The sequence below is a fragment of the Lathyrus oleraceus genome, chromosome 7 (assembly GCF_024323335.1).
Source record: "Lathyrus oleraceus cultivar Zhongwan6 chromosome 7, CAAS_Psat_ZW6_1.0, whole genome shotgun sequence".
NCBI lineage: Eukaryota > Viridiplantae > Streptophyta > Magnoliopsida > Fabales > Fabaceae > Lathyrus > Lathyrus oleraceus.
In genome coordinates this window covers 510,277,505-510,298,539 of record NC_066585.1, presented here as the reverse complement: position 1 = coordinate 510,298,539, position 21,035 = coordinate 510,277,505, and the positions used below count along the sequence as shown (strand labels likewise).

At 32.1% G+C, this 21,035-nt stretch overlaps 2 protein-coding genes across 2 annotated transcripts; both read left to right on the top strand.

Annotated features, from left to right (window-relative positions):
• Positions 1 to 1,231: 1,231 nt before the first annotated feature.
• LOC127104654 (uncharacterized) lies at positions 1,232 to 1,749 on the top strand. Its single transcript, XM_051041830.1, has 2 exons — positions 1,232 to 1,415; positions 1,499 to 1,749. Exons 1-2 carry the CDS (start codon positions 1,232 to 1,234, stop codon positions 1,747 to 1,749), a joined length of 435 nt encoding a protein of 144 aa, XP_050897787.1.
• Positions 1,750 to 18,246: 16,497 nt separating this feature from the next.
• On the top strand, positions 18,247 to 18,772 carry LOC127104653 (uncharacterized). The gene is made up of 2 exons (XM_051041829.1): positions 18,247 to 18,424; positions 18,507 to 18,772. Exons 1-2 carry the CDS (start codon positions 18,247 to 18,249, stop codon positions 18,770 to 18,772), a joined length of 444 nt encoding a protein of 147 aa, XP_050897786.1.
• Positions 18,773 to 21,035: the final 2,263 nt, after the last annotated feature.

The following is a 21,035-nucleotide window of genomic DNA, read 5'->3' as shown; positions in this document are numbered from 1 at the left end:
AATCCGTTAAATTTCAAAGAGGTGATCTATTCACCCCCCCTCTCGATCACTAGCCACACCGTCTAACATAGAGGACCTAGTCACGTGAGGTGGAGGTTCTGTATGCCAGCGTAGTGCTTAGGGTATTCTATTCAAGGTATGATTTGTCCCTTCTCCTGTTAGGGGAGAAGTATTTATAGAGGCCTTTGGGTCTAAGGCTTAGGAAACCCTAGAAGACGGTAATCGCTCCCCTTTGACTATAGGAGGTTGTTGACCACCTATTATTAAGGAAGTTATGGCATGACTCATTCCGGTATTGACTTGGTGGGGCGATAACGGTATTATACATGTCATCTGTTCCCGAGCGAGACCTCATACTTCGTAAAGGTAGCGCCTAACCGATGTTTTATTGAGCAAAGATCCTGGAGTTGCACCTATTTGGGATTCTCATAAATGTAATACAAGAGAGATAATTCAGCAGATTTGGAAGACATCAGTCCCCTCAAAAGTCATAGTTTTTGGATGGAGAACAATGATCAATATACTCACAGTAGAAGAAAACTTGCAACATTTATTATTTTCTAATCCTATAATAGTAAAGGTGTCGTACAAGATACAATTTAGGCTAACAATATAAATGCCAGATGGATTGTTAGCTAGGGAACATTTCAAGGAATTCTCAAAGCAATTGACAGGAAAAATTAAAAGGAACAATGCATCTACGTTTTGGATTGCGATCTGCTGGAGTCTATGGAAGAAGAGGAATGCAGTGCTTTTTAATAATGATTATATGTTGTAGAGGATATCGTAACAAGTATAAAAGTTACATCATGTATTTGGCATGTAATTGGAAGAAAAAATAGGATGTGCAGATTTTTTATGATTGGTGAAAGAATCCAATAGAGTTTCTAAAATTATAAAATTCCTTTGTAACTGGGTTGGATACCTCTCTTATACTCATTCAATTAGTTTGCTTCTTCATCATTAAATACTTAATGTGGAGAACCTATTATGGAAATTAATCTATCACACGCTGAAAATTATTGCAGGATAATTTCCTTGTATAGTTGTGCCGCAATGTGCCAACCATTGTGTCTTTCTGAAAAGTTATATGCATGTAAAAACCAAAACCAGCAGACACAACTCTTAACTTGTTTATCTATTGGTATATATATATTTGCATGTGTAATAAATCTTAAGAGTAAAAAATATAATCATTCTTACAATTTTAATTAATTTTGTCAATACTGCAATGGTTTCATCAGTTACTCCACTTTGTCCAAAGGAACTTGAAGACAAATCAGTGTTGTTTAATGCATCAATTAGTGAAAAACATGAAAGCAATTGTCTCAATCTTGAAGATGCGAACCGTACAACTACAACTAATCTCGATGTCAAGAACAAGCTTTCAAGAAGTGTTTTAATCACAAAAAATGGTATTAATAATTAATTATCGCTTTTTTATTTGTGTAACTTGTGAAATATTACGGAGACCTAACAATTCATGAACTTTTTTTAGGTAGGAAAATTCCAATTTTTAAGAAGTCTAGAATTCCTACGAAGAAACGTTCGCCGGTGGTGTTTGTGAAGTTGGCACCAATGGAAAAGTTTCATAGACAACTTCTTGACGAGTGGAATGAACAAGTGAAGCTAAGTGAGTCATCATCGGAAGAAGATATTTTATTGTTTGATAATAAGAACAGTTTCATAGCAGATAATGAAATAGGTCTTGGATGCATTCTTCTTAAACCAGATTGTGACTCTATGTAGAAGTGATCATTCATATATGAATAAATGGGACATGTATAGTTAGTGTAAACTGAACTAGTTTTACACTAATGATAAATAAATATCCAAAACTTTGTGATGATTTTTCATTTGCGATTATAAGATAAATATGTGTGACAGTTTTCATTTGGAAGATATATATTTTTGTGACCATATTGTGAGTTTTCATTATTCTTGGTGTTAAATAATGTCATCTACAATGTTTTAATTAAACTCTTGATATACATATTATTATGAACAAAGTAATTTTCTCATTAGAAGTGCATACAAATCGAATATTTTGATACATTTAATTTGTAAATCTTGCAGTAGGCATAAAAGTTGTTGTAATTCATATGTAATTGTTGCAAGTGCACAATATTTGCCTCATTGAAGATAATGAGACTATAAGTTGCTTCTTAGTTCTCCACAAGATTAGTGCCTTGCTAAGGAAGGAACACAACCTTGAAATTGACTTTCTTGATTTTCTCATGGAATGTCGGATTTTGTTGTAAAGTGTATGGTACTTCGAAGCTCTTGAGAGTGTAAGTTGTTTCTTAGTTCTTCACAAGTGACTTGCCAAGAAAGAAACATAACCCTGAGATTGACCTTCTTGTGTCTAAACACCCTACCCAATTAAAATTGAAACTCAATTGGATTGTTGAATCTCTAGGGAACATACTACCTCGACCTCGATAGATTTTAAGGGCTTTAAGGACTCTATAAGCTGTATTGAAAAGGGTTGTGGTAGAAAGTGATATTATTTGGCTTATTTGTTATGTGTAGAATGTGATCTATAGTTTAAGTGAAGGATCAGATATTGTTGACACAAGATTTTAAACTAGTAAATCCCGAGTCTTCTAGAAAGTCAAGGTAATATTTCCTTTGAAACAAGGATATGTCATACCTTGAATGTGTCACTTTAATGCCAAAGAAATGCTTTAATTGCCCTAAATATTTGATGTTGAAAGAGTTATGTAGTTCAAAATTGTTTCTAGTGATTATCATATCATCTACATAAACTAGTAAAATTGCAAATGAGGATGAAGTGTTTTTTTATTAACATTGAGTGATCAACATTAACTTTCTTGTAGTCGTATTGTTTAAGGTATATTGTGACTCTCTCATGTCACCTCATGCTAGCTTGTTAAATCCCATATATGAGTTTAACAAGCTTATTGGTTGGCTTTGGTAGTAGTGACACAATGAGGGACAATCATGTATACTTCTTCTTGAAGCTCAATTTGCAAAAATGTATCATTGACATCTAACTTATGTATGTTCTAGTTATTAAGAGAGGTCAGTGCAATTAAAGTTATTGAAATTCTGGTTAGTTCACATGGAAAAATGTTAACACAATGTATGGGACAATATATATAACTTGCTTATAACAGATTAACAATTAAGGGGAAATAAATCATAAGGCAACAAAAAAATACAAAGAATTGTTAATCCAGTTCGGTGCAACGTCCCCTATGTCTAAGGGGCTTCTAACCCAAAAAAAAAATCACTCTCAATAGTATTAGTACAATTAGTCTTAAATGAAAAAACCTAGTTCAATGTCTTTCTACTTAATACTACCTGTGACTTTCTATTTAGGACTTCCCATAAATATGAGAATCCCTCTCACTTTCTCTTAATCATAACCTTAGTGATCAATACATAAAACGAATTTAATGATTGTTGAATTACAACTCAACTAACAAAACAACCTCTATCTCTTTGATATAGAACTTAGGCGTTATAGAGGTGCACAAATAACAACAAGTACAAAGACTCCAATATCAAACTCTAACACACTAGATCTTCAATTATTGCACTCTCATTCTTGTTAGGAATGAGTCTTCTTATATAGAAAAATATTTGTTAGGCATGGGCATCTGAATTGAAACCAAACAAATTTGATATATATTTACCAACTTCAACTTGAACAATAGTGTGTGAAATGGTCTAGGGAGTGTAATGATTTTATGAAGAAGTCTGCCAATTGGTCTTGGATGTAATTAGTTAAAGCTTCATAACTTTTGTTGCTTGCCTCCCTCTCACAATATGCCAACCTATTTCGAGATGCTTGGTTCTCTCATGGAATACAAATTCGCAGCAATATGTAAGGCTTTTTTATTGTCATAGTATAAGAAATTTATTTTGATACATTTAATTTGAAAATCCTGTAGTATGCATAAAAGTCGTTGTAATTCGTATGTATTGATGCAAGTGCATGATATTCTGCCTCAATGAAGATAATGAGACAATAAGTTTCTTTTTAGTTCTCCACGAGATCATTGATTTGCTAATGAAGAAACACAACCTTAAGATTGACCTTCTTGGTTCTCTCATGGAATATCGGATTTGCTGCAAAATTTAAGGCATTTTTGAAGATCTTGAGACTGTAAGATGCTTCTTAGTACTTCATAAGATCAGTGAGTTGCCAAGGAAGAAACATAACCCTGACATCGACCTTCTTGTGTTTAAACACCCTACCTAATCTGCATTAAAATTTAAATTCAACTAGATTAATGAATCTGTATGGAATATACTACCTCGACCTCGATAGATTTTAAGGTCTTTCAGGACTCTATAAGTTGTATTGAAGTGGGTTGTGGTATGAGATGATAGGATTTGGCTTATTTGTTGTGTGTAAAATGTGATGCCTGGTCCAGTTGCATTTAAGTATTATAATCTACCCACATGTCTTTTACAAGCATGAACCTCTTGATATTGAGCACTTGAGTATTTTTTAAGTTTAAGTGAAGGATCGGATATTATTGACACGAGATTTGAACTAGTAAACCATGTGTCTTCTAGAAAGTCTAGGCATTATTTCCTTTAAAACAAGGATGTGCAATACCTTGAATGTATCACTTCAATTTTAAGGAAATACTTCAACTCACCTAAGTCTTTGATCTTAAAGGAGTTATGTAGTGATGCTTTAATAGATTTGAACTCATCAAAATTGTTTCTAGTCATTATCATATCATCTACATAAACTAATAGAATTGCAAATGATTATGAAGTGTTTTTTTATTGACATTAAGTGATCAACATTGACTTTCTTGTACTCATGTTGTTTAAGGAATATTGTGAGTCTCTCATGTCACCTCATGCTAGCTTGTTAAATCCCATATATGGGTTTAACAAGTTTAAATACATGGTTGGATTTTGTAGTAGTGATAATATTAGGGACAATCATGCATACATCTTCTTGAAGCTTAGCATGTAAAAATGCATTGTTGACATCTAGTTTATGTAAGTTCTTGTTATTAATAGAGGCCAAGTCAATTAAATTTATTGAAATTATGGTTCGTCCGTAAGACAGATGTTAGATACAATGTCAGGGATAATGTGTATAACTTTCTTATGATATATTAACAGTTAATTGGAAATAAATCATAAAGTAATAAAGAACACAAAGGATTGTTAATCCTATTTGGTGCAACGTCACCTATGTTTGAGGGACTTTCAACCCAAGAAAGGAAATTCACTCTCACTAGTATTAGTATAATTAGTCTTAGATGAACAAACCTTGTTCAATGTCTTTCTACCTAATACAACCTGTGACTTTTTATTTAATACTCCCTGTAAGACCCTAATTTTGACCCTAAGATCCCTCATGGCATCATATCATTGTTCATTGCATTTTGCCTCAAGGATCATAGCATCTTGGATCCTTACCCTAGGGTTGGGACTTGTGTGAGTTAGTTTGAGACCACCAAGCATGCTTGTATTGTATATTATTGCTTTTCTTATTTTGTTTACTAACCAAAAGCACAAAAATATGTCACTAACTTGTTTGTTTTTGAAGCTTAAGCAGTCATGTGATCTAAGGCTCCTAGGAGGCCCTTATGCCCATTGAAATGGCCAGATGAAGATGAAAGCAAGCATGACAATGGTTCCACAAAGCTCTCGATCATCATATATGTCTCCCAAGTATCTCAATTTGTCAATTTGATCAAGACAAACCAAAGGGCTTGAGCATTGCTTCCCAAGGAAACCCTAATTCAGTTGTGTATTGATTGTGCCTTGCTCATGAAGCAACCTCAACCTATGATCAAATACAATCAATGGAAGTTCTTTCATTCATCATTTTATGCATATATGAGCCTATGTGAGTATCCTCAATCATTCATTCATCAAGTTTTGAAGTTTGGACTTGAGAAGTTGATCAGTTAATTCATCTGACTATTTTGAAATCCACTGAGACATAACTTCTGATGTGTTTGTCAAATGATGATTACCCCAAGATGAAAAATGTTCTTAATAACCATATGAAAAACTTTCATGTTCATAAAAAATTCATTTGAAACTTGGAAGGTCATCATTCATTTCAAAACATTATAGGTCATTTTGACTGAAACCCTAATTTTGGATCAACTTCCCTAGGACCTAACTCCTTCATTTTTTATGATTTTGAGGTGAGACAAAATTAATTGGAAATTTTAAGATGTCTACTTCAATTGTTATATTGGACAAAATTTCATAATCCTAAAATAAACACATGTGATAATACAAAACATTATAGGTCACTTTGGACCAAAGCCATTGAATCTTGAAAAAGTCCAACTTCAAGTGCCCATAACTTTATCATTAAAAATCCAAATGATGCAAAATTTAATTTCAAATTAATTTTATTGAAAAGATATAGAACTTTGATGTTGAAGGTTTTTTCATTTGAGGCTTGTATCATTGAAACAGAAGGGCTTAAAGTTGGTCCTTTTTGGCAAATTTTCCAAATGCATGTTTTGTACCTTGAACTTCATGGCTAGTTTTCAATATTTTCCAAACTCCAAATGGATTTTTGTTCAACATAACTTTTTTTCCTTGTGTCCAGACCTTTCCAACCATTACCCACATGCCTATGTTTGGATTTTCCAATTGGTACTTTCGAAGAGATGAAGTTTTGTGATCAATTATGCATTCCATGTTAAAACTTCATGCACAATCCATTGCCTTGCCATCTGCACGTCCAAACTTGCTTCATTTGAGTTCAGCATGTAAAACCAATTGATTTTGGGCCTCACATGCGCCTGTACAGGCCCATGCATGGAGGACCCAACTTCATGCACACACGAGTTTTCCACCTCCTTGCATCAGCTCCATCTATAAATAGAATGCATTGCCTCACTTGAATCTCAACCTGAAGGCGCTTGAATCTCTGCAGAAATCATTTCTCACCCTCTCACCAAAAGAATTTGAGTTTTCACTTTCATTTTTCAAGTGTGATTTTCAACAACATCAGTTGATTATCATCATTAATTCCTAAGCCTAGCTCTCATACCAAGCATCAGGATCAAGCTGCAAGCAAAGGATTGGTTGAATTGTGCTTATAAAAGTTGCTCTACAAAGGTTTACACCCTAACTGTTTTGCTTCGAATCTCATTGATTATTGTGCATTGCTTGTGTTGGTTTGCATTTCTGAAGTCCTCATGTGAGAGGCAAGCCAGTGGTGGCTTTAATTTTATGAATTGGTGAAATTCAGAATGAACACCTAGTTTTTCAACCTCGGATTTCTTCTTCCATAGGAATCTTGAGCAAAAACTAAGGTCACAGGGGTGATGTACATCACCCCAGCTTTCATTTGGTATATGGATCGTGAGTTTTGGTTGAGGTTGTAAAACCTGTAACTGGTGGCCGGATTAGTGAGCTCGCCGGAGAAGACGGTGGTTTCCACCACCGTCCCTTACGTGGAAGCGTTTTGGCCATTGGATCCAAGAGCTATGATCTAATCTTGGTTGTTGCTTTGCTTGACTTTTTTTAATTCAATGTGTGGTAATGTTGACCAAGGAACACAATGAGCGCGCGCTTCCTAGCCTTCTGATCAGCCACGTCAATTAATGAGCTCCGATCAGACGCTTGTGGTTTTTTCTATTTTATTAATTTCTGTTTTATTTTCTTTTATTCCAATTATTTTCAAAAATTCATAACTTCTTTATTTGGAATCACAAAAATATGGGACCAATTGCAAAAAATTTCTCTTAAATTCTAGTTTCATAAAATGATTCTTAATTATTTTTGTGATTCCATTTAATATTTTTTGTGAATTATTTCTTTTCTGATTGTTTTTAATTCATATAAAATACCATTTGATATTCAAAAATGCCAAAAATATTTTCTTAACATCTTTGGATAATGATAAGTCTATAAAAAATATTCTCATCAATTTCTTAATTGATTTGAGATTTATTTGAGATTTTAGTCCAATTATGTTATTTTTCTTCATTTTTAATTGTTTAAAAATAGTTTCTGTTTTCAAAAAATGTTGAGAAAATTTGTCAAACCTTGTTTGACCTTGTTAGACTTATGATGATCCAATTGGACTTATCCAAGTTGATTTGAATTGGATTTGAAGTTTGACCTTTTTTTGTTCATTTTATTTTATGCATTATTTTAATTCCAAAAAAAATACCAAAAATATGTTTGACCTTTCTTGACTTCTAATATTCATTTCACTTCTGTTTACCATTGATGGATGTTGATTCCATTCATGTTTGATCAATGTGTTTTGATTATGTCATTTGATTTTCATTTTGTACATTCTATCTTCTCCTCCTTTCTTCATCTTTTTTCTTTTGACCAATGAGTTAATGATTTATGATTAGCCTTGACATATGAGAGGCTTAACCTTCTTTGATCCAAATTAAATTCAACTTGATCAAAGATCAAGTGAATTGCTTTGTGTCCAAGATAGGTTGCTTCTTGGTCAAGCAAAGAACCTGAAATCCATACAAGGTCATTCTTCTTTTCTTTTGGAATGGCAAGTTGTAGGAGCTTGGCTTACTAGTCATGATCTCTAACTTGTGTTTATTTGCCTATAGTTTTATTGACCGGCCTCAGATAGGTGTGACTACTACCTTACTTCACTTACGATTGCTTAACATAGCGCTAAATTGCCTTATGGCACACTAACACTAACTACTAATTACTAATTTTTAATTCAAGTATTTAATTCTTGCAATTTACTTTAATGTAATTTAATTTCTTGCTCATTTATTCATATTGTATTTTTCCTTTGCTCATTTGAGCTCATGTTTATGTTTATGCCATTTGCCTTTTGCTCACTTGAGCACATTATTATGTAAATATACTATTGCCTTGTGCTTGTTTTGTTTTGTTTGTGTGAACACAATGCAAAAGGAGAAAGGACTTAGAATTAGGACCTTACCTATGCTTAATGGAGTTTCAAGAGCAAATAGGCCTCATGCCTTTAGAATGCTAAATATGTTGAAGAGCAACTAGGCCTCATGCCTTTAGAATGCTTAATCTTGAAAGATGACTTTGAAAGGACCCCTAATCTAAACTCTCTCTTTGTCCATTTCTATTATTGCATTGTGGAACTTTTTGATTTGTTTGTTCTTGTGTGATAGGGATCCCAAACTTGAGCTAATTAGAAGGACCATTGTCATGAGCATCCAAGATAGGAGAGACAAGTCCCATTGGAAGATTCTAGGAGCTTGATTGAATATTTACTTGATTGCTTGAATAATTGCTTATTGCTTGCTAAGTCCAAAGGAAAGGAGCATCTTGGATCATCTTTATGATCTCAAGAAAGGAACTCCAAGGGTTTTATTCTCTTCCCTCATCTTTGCATGTTTAGGACCTAGCCCTTCTTCTTCTCTCCACTCTAACCCAAGCCAAACTCACTTTGTGCAAATGTTGACATTGTTCTCAAAATTAGAAACCTATGCATTATGCCTTTGATTTTTCAAACTCTTTTCATAATACTTATTTTGAATTGAACCTTAAGTCAACTTTGACTTCTTTTTGTGAATACTTCTAATTGGTAAATTCCAACTCACTTCAAATTCTTTTGTGGTTCCAATGGCCACCTTTGCCAAAGCTTTTCATAAACATTAGCAATTAGGTTTGAGTTATCATAGTGGTTGATGTAAACCTCACCGTATCCTTAGTGATGGGACTATAAGTCTTCCATACTTATTATAGGGTGGATCCCTCACTAGTCTCCTCACATGGTGGATTGTGGTTTAGGTTAAGTTTTCTCCCTTTGAAAACAAAAACCCTTCAGGCTTTTGACCAATCAATTCACCAATTTATTTTGAGATTTTTACCCCGAACTACGAGGTTTTGATCCTACTTTTGTGATGGTACGTAGGCAATGGGTTTATCCATTCAAACAACAAAATTGTAAATAATTTGTATATTCTTTTCTCATCTCCCCAATCATGTTTGCACAAATATTTTCACAAATACCAACCTACCATACAACATTTGCAAAAAAGGCTCCCTTAGAGTACTAAGGATGTTTTGGGTGCTTAAAACCTTCCCATTGCATAACCAACCCCCTCACCCAGATCTCTAACATTTTTATTAATTTTTGATTTGATAAAACTTCTCGGTTTTTGTTCGCTTTCTAACCTTTCCTTTGGATAAATAGAAGTGCGGTGGCGACTCGAATTGTATGATTTACTTTTGATTTAGTCAATAAATCTAAAGGTAACGAATACCCCGCTACACTCCCCATAAATATGAGAACTTATCTCACTTTCTCTTAAGAATTAACCCTAGTGATCAATATATAAAAAAAATTAAAGATTGTTAAATTAAAATTCAACTAACAAAACAACCTTTATGCCTTTGATATGGAACTTAGACGCTATAGAAGTGCACAAATAACAAGTACAAAGACTCAAATATCAATCTCTAGCGCACTAGATATTAAATTATTACACTCTCGTTCTTGTTATGAATGAGTCTTCTTATATAGAAAAATATTTGTTGGCTCTGGGCATCTAAATCGAAACCAAACAGGTTTGATTTTGATGCTTATTTGATTTTGATGTTGATTTGATTTGATTTGCTATACATTAATGTCCACCAAGAGATTTGATCTCATTTAATTTTATTTGTTCTTGGACAATCTTTTTAGTTAATCTTCCTTAAAGTACACATTGCTAAAAGATACAACTCATAAATGAAAAATCTCATGGGAACCAATCAAACATACGCAAAAATTCTCACGTAACCTGGCTTACAGACGGAAGCCAGATACTGCACTCATGCTTGTCCCACTTGATGCCTCTACACAAATTACATCTTGTATTGCCAATATTATTTTACCTAAATCAGTCAATCAAAGGAATACCAATCTCTCCCTTTGAAAAATTTTGGCTAAAACAACTTTAAAAAAGTTTACAACATTTGTAGGAGTAAATTTTCAAAAATATCACAATTATGAGGATTCAAAAACAGCACACCACATAATACACCATATTATAGCATATACAACAACAACAAAGAACAAAGTCATAGAGATTTCATCAGAGATCATGTAAGGTGTTGTTAATCATGACACAATAGACTCATCTACATAAATGAGAACATATGCACACATCATCACAACATCACTACTCCCAATTTTTGCCACAATATAGAAAAGGTATGGAAATGAATAGCATACCATCAAACACAAGTTAGGATCAAAACTGAGAACCAAATCTGGAATAACTTGAATCATTGTCAAAGTGCATAATCATTGTCATTGTTAAGGAGCCATTATAGAACCAGTAACAAAAAATTAGAACATGCTCATATACAAGGGTCAAATAAACTTAATCAAAGGTGGACAAATAAATAAACACACAAAAGTGTGTGACTTCATCGTTAAATAAAAGAAATAAGTTGTTGCTTATCTGGTGTTAAACAAAAATTCCTGACCGGTCTTATGCATGTGACGATATCAATAATTCCAAATGCCTTAATCTGATTGTCCGAATGAAAGGGGAGAAAACATAAAAAAAGTGACTAAAGAACAAAGCATAGTTGGAGAGGTGTCTGAAAGGAAGACCTAGGTTTGTGGTCTTACTATATTTAGTGTTCTTGTGAATACCTTTGGTGTCAAGTGATTACCAAGAAAACTAGGCTTAGGACGATCGGAACGAAAACTCACATATGAGTGTTGGTAGCTTCATTTTTGTATGCTCTTTCATGTAGTGAAACACTTGATCTGAAAATTTTCATAAGCAAGCTTTGTTGTTTGAGGATAAACAACAGTTTATGTTTAGGGGCGTTTGATAAGTGGTTTTCGTACCGTTTTTTGTCTGATTTTTATTCATTTAACGTATTTAATGCTTTAGATGTGTGTTTTTAATGTTTTCAAGTTTTAATGAGTGTTTGACGTGAAAAAAGATCGAATATGAGAAAACCATGGAAAAACGTCAAAAGTCGGAAAATCCTCATACAAAATCCAAGGGCTGCTACGGCCACCTGTAGTGGCTACGGGTCATAGCAGCAAAGGCATAGGGTTCCCCACTTTTAAAGTTTCTAGTACATGAAGCAGAGGCTTGCTACGGCCACCCGTAGCAGGAGGGCGATATACACTTTAGTTCTTTCCTTTTTTAGACCGACTATCATGTTTTTGGACATGATTTGATTTGAGATATTCTTATGTAATGGCTATTGAACAATGATATTTTTCCTAGTTTTCGGTTTTTCTATAAAACTTATAGTTGGTTATGAGTTTAGGGCCCCCAATTTTCATTATGCAAGAGTTTCTACGTATTTTATTTGTCTCTTTACTCAAGTTTTCATTGGATCATTGGATTGAAGCTTATCAATTCAAGTTTTTTTCATTACAATTGTTTGTCTAATTCAATTGTGTATTATGAATTCATCTATTAACATCAATTTGATTGTTATTGCCCTCACCATGAATGAGTAATCCATTGGGGACTAGGGGTTATGGGGATCATCTCCTGACCGTTTGTATGATCTGCCACAAGTAGATTACAAGTGTATTTTGTCTAAATTTATTTTAATACCTGAGTTCATTCATTTCAACCCTTGTATGAAAGTAAAGTGTTCTCAGGTACTAACTGTAGTCTAAAAGGATATGTGTCGGTAACGAAGCGCATGTTTTTAAACAAACAAGTCCAATACAGCGAAAGCGCTGGGATGAATTTGAGAAAGTTTTATAGCTAAGAAAAAGTAACGAATCATTGACGAATAATCCGACCATGCGAAAGCAGACGAATTATTCGTCATCGATAGGGCAATGCGTTGGCGAAAGCAGGTGTTGTCCACATTAATCTATTTTTAATAAATTATGTCAAAACTCTCGTAATTGAAGTGACTTAGATTGTATGAATGTGTCGGAGTGAGAACCATAACCATATGTCCTATTTGCCTCCATTGTGATTTAAGTGATTTTTTAATTGAGTCATTTTGATATAAGTGCTTTTTATTTAAGTTGTCTTTATCAAATCTCAAATTATTGATTCCTCTAGATATACATCAATAGAATGGAATTCGGTACTTAAACCATTGGTCTATATGGTTCGATAACTTTTTACTATTTTGCACAGTCGTGAACCCGCGGCATGTCAGTATAAAACGAAATACGAATTGTATATATTTCACAACAAACATAAAATATTGCATACAATTCCATCCAAAAACACATAAATCTCAACAATTGTGAAAAATATAACAAACCCTGGAGGAGGATGAGGATCTCTCTCTACCCTTATGTAATAACACATATATTAGATTAATTCCCCCTACCTGAATTTCCAGCATCTAAACAAGTTTGGTTATGGTGTTCTTCTTCTCCCTCAAACCCTTGTCCTCCTTCTCTCACACTTGCCCCTTTTTCCAAATTCTCACAACTTCTACGTATCAGTAACTTTGACTCCCCTATCATATTCTATTTATTTTAACCAAAAATATAATTAACCCTTTGTCATACTTTTACCCGTCAATTTTTGTGCACTCACTCCTTACTACACAAATTTCAACAAAGTTTTAATTTCTACCCCCTTACCTCTTATTATTTATTTATTTGATTATTATTATATTATTATGATCAAGTAAACTAAAACAAATTCCCATAAATCAAATAAATTACACAATTCATTTAAAATAATTTAAACCACTCAAATAATTAAATAAAAACAATAAAAATTCAATTAAATAAATTAATCAAATTCGAGGTGATAAACTTACGTAATCAATAAACTAAGCTAATTTATGCAGCAACCTCCAACACATCACTTGGCTACTGTTTATCATGTGTTGCAGTATCTCGAATACACTCTTGGGACAAAAAAAAATCTCTGCAAACTCATCCCTTAGACTTACTTCCTTCGCCGATGCAAATTTTGGAAGTTGCAAGGTTACACGTAAATCCACTACTGGTTTCTGCGTCTTTTGGGGAGATGCCTTAATATCTTAATGTGTCTGTCAGCTTTTTTTTAATGTCTCTATGTGATAATATAAATTGTAGTATTATTTTAATTAAATTTAAATTTATTTTAAACTATTTATTAAATAGTAAAAGATAATTGAATAAAGTAAACCACTATATAAAAAAGAGAAATTAAGGATTTAAAATAAAGAGAAGTTAAGGAGGGAAGGGAAATTAAAATAAAAACTAAAAAGGATGTATTTGAAAGTAAAAAAGTTACACCAAACTTATGTTTTCCCTTTTATATATGAATTTAATTGAAGTACACTAACAGTGTAAAAGAATTTTATATCGTCAACTAATCATGACCGATAGATATTAAAACAAATTTGATTTTTATTTTAAAACCCTATAAAATAATATAAACGGATGATGGTGATGAATCGACAGTGTCAAACTTTTTACATTGACAGTGCATAGTAATTAATCTCTTTATATATTCATATGGATTACAAAAGAAATTTTTTAATTAATATTTATTAAAAAAATTGTTTAAAGGACTGAACTTGAATATTAACACAAGAAGAGAAGCGTGAAAAAAAGTGTGTTATTTGTGTGAAATCTTATAAACAATTATGTAAATAATGGCAGTCAAAACTGCCACTTTATTACTAATATTATGTCAATTAGTTAAAATGTCATGATCCACCATAAATACTGACAGTTTTTACTAAATGCAATAATTAAACCACCACAATTCACACCATTTTTTGTAGTGAGCCTTGGACTTGCTTACTAATCCAGAAGGCCCTTCTCAAGTTGACATTAGTTAGCAATCGAGGATCGGTTCTAACCTATGATATTTACTTAAAGTTCATAATTCTCTTTTATTCTAAAGATCTAGGATTACGATACATAAGGAAGGTGATGCAAAGACATGTTTCTTTCATGCAAGTGTTAAGATTAAGAGTAGGAGGAGTGATATTATTTTTTAAGGTGGGTGATGTGTTGTTAGAAGGATCTAAGAGTTTAAGTAAGAGGGGATCTCTTATTTTTCATGCCATTTCCAATAGCCTTTCTCCAATAGACCTCCATTAGATGGTATTTTATTTTGAACCCTTTCTCTGGAGGATAAGTGCGAGCTTATCTCTCTGTTCCTCCTCTTAGAGATCGATTTAGTGATATCTCAGGATGAGGGTAACAAAATTCCAATACCTTACGGTTTTACATTCTCTTTCTTCAAAAGGTTCAAGCAGTTTCTTATGACAGATTTAGGAATGGTGATTCTTTAGTTTCATAGTTTTTTTTCTCTTCCCGTAATTTTACCTCTTGTTATGTTACTTTTGTTTCCAATGTCGGCTTTCCTTTGCATTTGGTTGGTTCATCGTACAAACTTGTTACAAAAGTATTTGCAACAACACTTGCAACTGTAATTGAAAGTTTATGTCTCCTAATCAGTAGAATTTTGGTTGAATGGGTTGTAGCGACTAATAAAGTTGTTAATTTGGTTGAGAAAACTAAGAAAGACTTTCTTATTTTCAAGATTGATTTTGAAAAGGCCTATGATTTTGTTAGATGGAGTTTCCTTGAATCACTACTATAAATAATACATTTAATAAAAAAAATTCATCTCGTCCAATAAAAAATTGAGGTATAATGCCAAGGCACGCCTGTTTTATTTTAACTGAGGGAAAAAATAATTCAAGACATGTTTTGAATCCCAACAAATGCAGTTTATGTTTTTATTTCTTTAAAAGTGGTGTGGTGTCTTTCTTTCTTTATATATATATATATATATATATATATATATATATATATATATATATATATATATATATATATATATATATATATATATATATATATATATATATATATATATATATATATATATTAATCCTGGATAGCGGAGTGGAGCAACCAACCCCGAAAATGGGATAGCGGAAAAAAAATTTGGACTAATTATATGAATAATCTACATATATTATTATTCATCCCAGAATCAATATATTTCAAAAGTAAAGAGAAAAACAATGATATGAAAGAAAAAATAACCTGAAAAGGAATAGAAAAACAATGAATAGAGAAGAACATGATAAAGAATAAAATAGATACGGAGAAAGCAGAAGAATCGCAATGGAGAAAGGTGAAAAAACATAAATGAGAGGAGAAAACTAGGACGACTACAATAAATTTTCCAACTTTAAAATTTTTTAAGTGTTAAAAATTCTTTTCGCACTCAAAAAAAGCCCTGAAATCAAAAATCCGCTCCAAGCTGGGAAGCACTCCGCTCCCGCAACCCGCTATCCCAGCTTTCCCGGTCGCTATCCAAAACTGGGATGTGCACCTCTCCTCCATAGTAGAGGGTTGTTGCACCGGGAGAGAATCTCGGGATAGCACCTGGAGCGGCCGCTATTAATAACTGATATATATATATATATATATATATATATATATATATATATATATATATATATATATATATATATATATATATATATATATATATATATATATATATATATTTGTAAATTAATGATCTATTCTTTCGGTTTCTACTATAAAAGTACTTTTTAAACAAATTTTACCTTAAGCCTAACTTATATGTAGTCAACTCAAACTCATACGCATCATTATTTGATATGGATTGCAAGATAGAAAAAATCGTCAATGTTTTGTGTTGTATGTTGTTCTTTATTTTGAACAAAATATTTTTTCTGCTCTTGCAATCTATCTCACATAATAGTGTTGATGTTGTTGTTATATCTTTAGAATAATATTCCTATGTTATCGATCAAAGAAAACACTTCATATCTTATTGTATTCCTCAGTTGACAATATTGATAAATTTATTCCTAAATATGTGTAAATTACAAGTAACTGTAGCACATAAAAAATGGTGAATGATAAAAAATTAAAAAGGAAACAAGACATGTTACTTTCAATTTTGTATCATTCACAATTTTTTTGCAAGTAATATATTATCTTGTTTTTTTTATAAAACTGAGAGAAAAATCCTTATTTTATTTTATTTTTTAATTAAAAAAACAATACGCCCTACATTCATACAGTGACAATACTCAAAATATTAGCAACACATCAATCCACAAGAAACTCTACATTCAGATTTTTTTTATTTACTCTTTGTGTGCATATTTTTCAAGTTCAAAGAATTGTGTGCATCCAATTTCAGATAAGTTAGTTTTAACCCTGGGGAAAAATTATGCACCTGCAATTCATCCCCAAAAATAACAGCGACGATGATGAATCGGATTTGTCAAAATCTAGGTTTGTTTAAACAATGTATTTTAATCTTTTGTGTAAACAATGTAATTTTATAAAAAAAGTTACTTCCCTTGATATTTTAATAAAAACCGAGAGGTGTGTGGCACTTAGGATAAAACATATTTTATTGTATTTTTTATTTTAAAAAAACACATTTTACCTCGGTTTTGAGTCATAACTGAGAGAAAATATAAGTATGTTTATTGAATTTCTTCATCGTCATTAAACAAATATTTGTCGTTCATTTAATGAGTATAAACGTTCAAGACATTGAGAAACTAATAAATGAAATATCCAATATTTGATTTTCTTCAAGGTTCCATGTTTTTTTTAATTAATCAACTTTTTCAAATTATATACTAAAATAACCATATTTTCAATTTATTTACCAAACTAACCATGTTTTAAGAGGAGGCGCCAACCTTTATACCGCATGCATTATATTTTTACACACAGGCGCCACTACAATTGACACATGCATGCAAATATAGGAGTATGTGTCACTGCAAATGGCGCATGCATGTAAAAAAAAATAAAGGAGTGGTCACATGCAGTGGCACATGCCTGTAAAAAAAATAAAGGAGTAGTCACATACAGTGGCGCATGAATGTAAAAAAAATAAAGGAGTAGTTACATGCAGTAGTGCATGCATGTAAAGAAAATAAAGGAGTAGCCACATGTAGTGGCGCATACTCCTACATTTGTATACATGCGTCATAATGAATCGTGTCTATGTGTAATTAATCAAAATATGTGTCATAAGGGTTGGCGCATCCTTTTATCGTTCAACGGAAACATGATTAGTTTGATAAATAAACTGAAAAAGTATTCAAGATTTACATTTTTACTTTAGAACATTTAATTTGTTTTTCAATATTTGAAATTAAAAAGTTATTACAGGATAATTTCCTTGTATAGTTGTGCCGCCATGTGCCAACCATTGTGTCTTTATGAAAAGTTATATGCATGTAAAATCCAACAGACACAACTCTTAACTTGTTTATATACAGGTATATATACATTGGCATGTGTAATTTATAATCATTCTTACATTTTTAATTAATTTTATCCATACTGCAATGGTTTCATCACTTATTCCACTTTGTCCAAAGGAACTTGAAGACAAATCTGTATTAAGCAATAGTCTAACTCATTGTCAACCAGAGCAAGAAAATAATAACCTTGAAGATGCGAAGGGTGCAACCAATTTCGATGTCAAGAACAAGCTTTCAAGCAGTGTTTTAATCACAAAAAATGGTATTAGTAATTAATTATCGCTTTTTTATTTGTGTAACTTGTGAAATATTATGGAGACCTAACTATTCATGAACTTTTATAGGCAGGAAAATTCCAATCATCAAGAAGTATAAAATCCCTACAAAGAAACGTTCACCTGTGGATTATGTGAGGTTAACACATACGAGATTGACACCGATGGAAAAGTTTCAGAAACAACTTCTTGACGAGTGGAATGAACAAGTGAAGCTAAGTGAGTCATCATCAGAAGAAGATATTTTATTGTTTGATAATAAGAACAATTTCATAGCAGATAATGAAATAGGTCTTGGATGCATTCTTCTTAAACCAGATTGTGGCTCTATGTAGAAGTGATCATTCATATATGAATAAATGGGGCATGTATACTTAGTGTAAACTGAACTACTTTTACACTAATGATAAATAAATATCCAAAACTTTGTGGTGATTTTTCATTTGCGATTATAAGATAAATATGTGTGACAATTTTCATTTGCAATTCATAAAAGATAGATTTACGTGACCATATTGTGAATTTTAATTATTTTAAACTCTTATATTATTAGGATATGTTGAATTAATTCGGAGACCTTGTTTTAATTTAAAAAAATTGATTTAAACTATTAAAAAAATATAATTTTAATAATTAAAAATAAAGCACCAAAAATAAAATTATATAACAATTAAATAATTTATTCAAAATTAAAAGAATTGTTTAAACTTTAAATATCATCTCATATAACTTAAAAGATTCTCTATCTACTTAAAAAGAGTCTTCATCTGAATACCTTTTAAGTAAATTGATTAATTAAGTCTTCATATTTATTGTCTTTAAAATATCATTTTCAATTGTTATTGTTAATTCATTAAGTCTTTCTTGTGACATGGTAAACCGAAATAAGTCTTTAACAACTTCAAATGATAATAGAGTCGTCATCGAAATTTATTTATTTCAAAAGAAAAGGAAAAATATCAGTAAAATCCTTATAGAAAAAAGAAAATGGTCATCGCAATCAAATTCGGGTTCGAGAGTCGGTTGTGCAAGGGGAATGTATTAGTATCTCTCACATTCGTTGTACTCAATGGAAACTATTTGGTTAACTTAGAGTTGGAAATAAAAAAAGGAAGGACAAAAAATAAGTTTTTTATTTGGGTGTCTGACGAGACGTTGAATTTCGCTCCTACGTATCCTTAGGTGCGACGGGGAACTCAAGGCTACGTAGTTCTAGGTAGCAAATATTTGTTGATCGAATGATTTTAGCGAAAGGTACTTAATCGCATTCGAGTAGAAAACATTGTTTGTTACCCAAAACATGGAAAAGTGAACATTGACATTGCGTCAGAATTGACAACATAACTTTGAGTCTCATCGTGTTATGTTCTCGTCGCACTTGAGCGGAAAGAATTCTTACTTCTTGCAGAAACGAATTGCTTTGTTTGCATCGTCTCAGAATGGACAAAGCATATGTTTATGAAAACATTTTGGCATCGTGCTAAGGCGGAAAAGATAGTTTTATTGGTTGAATTTATTTTAGGTGGATGATGAGTATTTGAACAAGAGATAGTTACGGCTAGCACTCAAATAGTCGGGGAAGAAAGAAGATATTACGCTTGCCCCAATCCTTTTTCATCCATATTATTTATGAAATTTGTTAGGCGAATTACGTTGTAAGTCTTTAACGGAAGACGAGTATCCAAACGAGAGCTAAGATGGCTACTACTCGAATACTCGGGGAGAAGAGAAGATATTACGTTTGCCCCAATCTTTTTTCATCTAATAAAGATCAAACTAAATTTGATTAATTATTGTATTTTAAACGAAAGACAAATATTCGAACAAAATGTAAGTACGGCTAGCACTCGAATACTTAGGGAAAAGAGAATAAAGATTTTCCCCAATCCTTTTTTAACCGATTTTTATTGAGAAAAATATTTTTAACGCGCTTCGAGTAAGCAGAAAAAAAAAACTTGATGTTGATCAAGTGTTTTATTCGTGTTACTTTGAAAACGGCTTATGAAGTGGTTTAATTTGATTTTGAAATTGGAGAAATAATTGTGAAACATTTTTCAAAAAATTGATCGATGTTAATCAAGCATTTGACTTTTGATTTTTGGAAAATATCAACTTTAATTATTTATTAAAAGACTTGTTGATCTATTAAAAATATGGATTTTAAAAACAAAATAATTCAATATAATACTATTTTATATAAAAAAAACAAACAAAATAATAAAAAAAACAAATATATGAAATAATAAAATAAAGTACAAGAAAATAGAAATACATAAATAAATAAATAAATAAATAAATAAATAAAAATAAAATAAAGGAAGGAATGGGCCAGTGGCCCATTCAAATGCACCTGCAAGGGATGTAACCCATAGAAGACCGCAACAACAAGCAACATAGAGCAGGGCGCAACATGGAGGTCCCAAATACAACCTAAAGGCCAACAAAAGGAGAATCAAACATGGCCACGTGATCCAAATCAAATAGTGATGGATTGATCCTGATTCAAACACATCAAACCCCTTGGATCAATCCAACGCACCAAGAGAGAAGGCATACGCTAGGGCACCCTGTACAGGGCCTTGTATTGACTCTGGTAAA

What these genes read in the sequence shown, in the direction of transcription:
- LOC127104654 (XM_051041830.1), top strand. Translation starts at nt 1,232, where the DNA reads ATGGTTTCATCAGTTACTCCACTTTGTCCAAAGGAACTTGAAGACAAA. An exon ending in TGTTTTAATCACAAAAAATG is followed by an intron (nt 1,416 to 1,498) that starts GTATTAATAATT and finishes AACTTTTTTTAG; the next exon opens with GTAGGAAAATTCCAATTTTT.
- LOC127104653 (XM_051041829.1), top strand. Translation starts at nt 18,247, where the DNA reads ATGGTTTCATCACTTATTCCACTTTGTCCAAAGGAACTTGAAGACAAA. An exon ending in TGTTTTAATCACAAAAAATG is followed by an intron (nt 18,425 to 18,506) that starts GTATTAGTAATT and finishes GAACTTTTATAG; the next exon opens with GCAGGAAAATTCCAATCATC.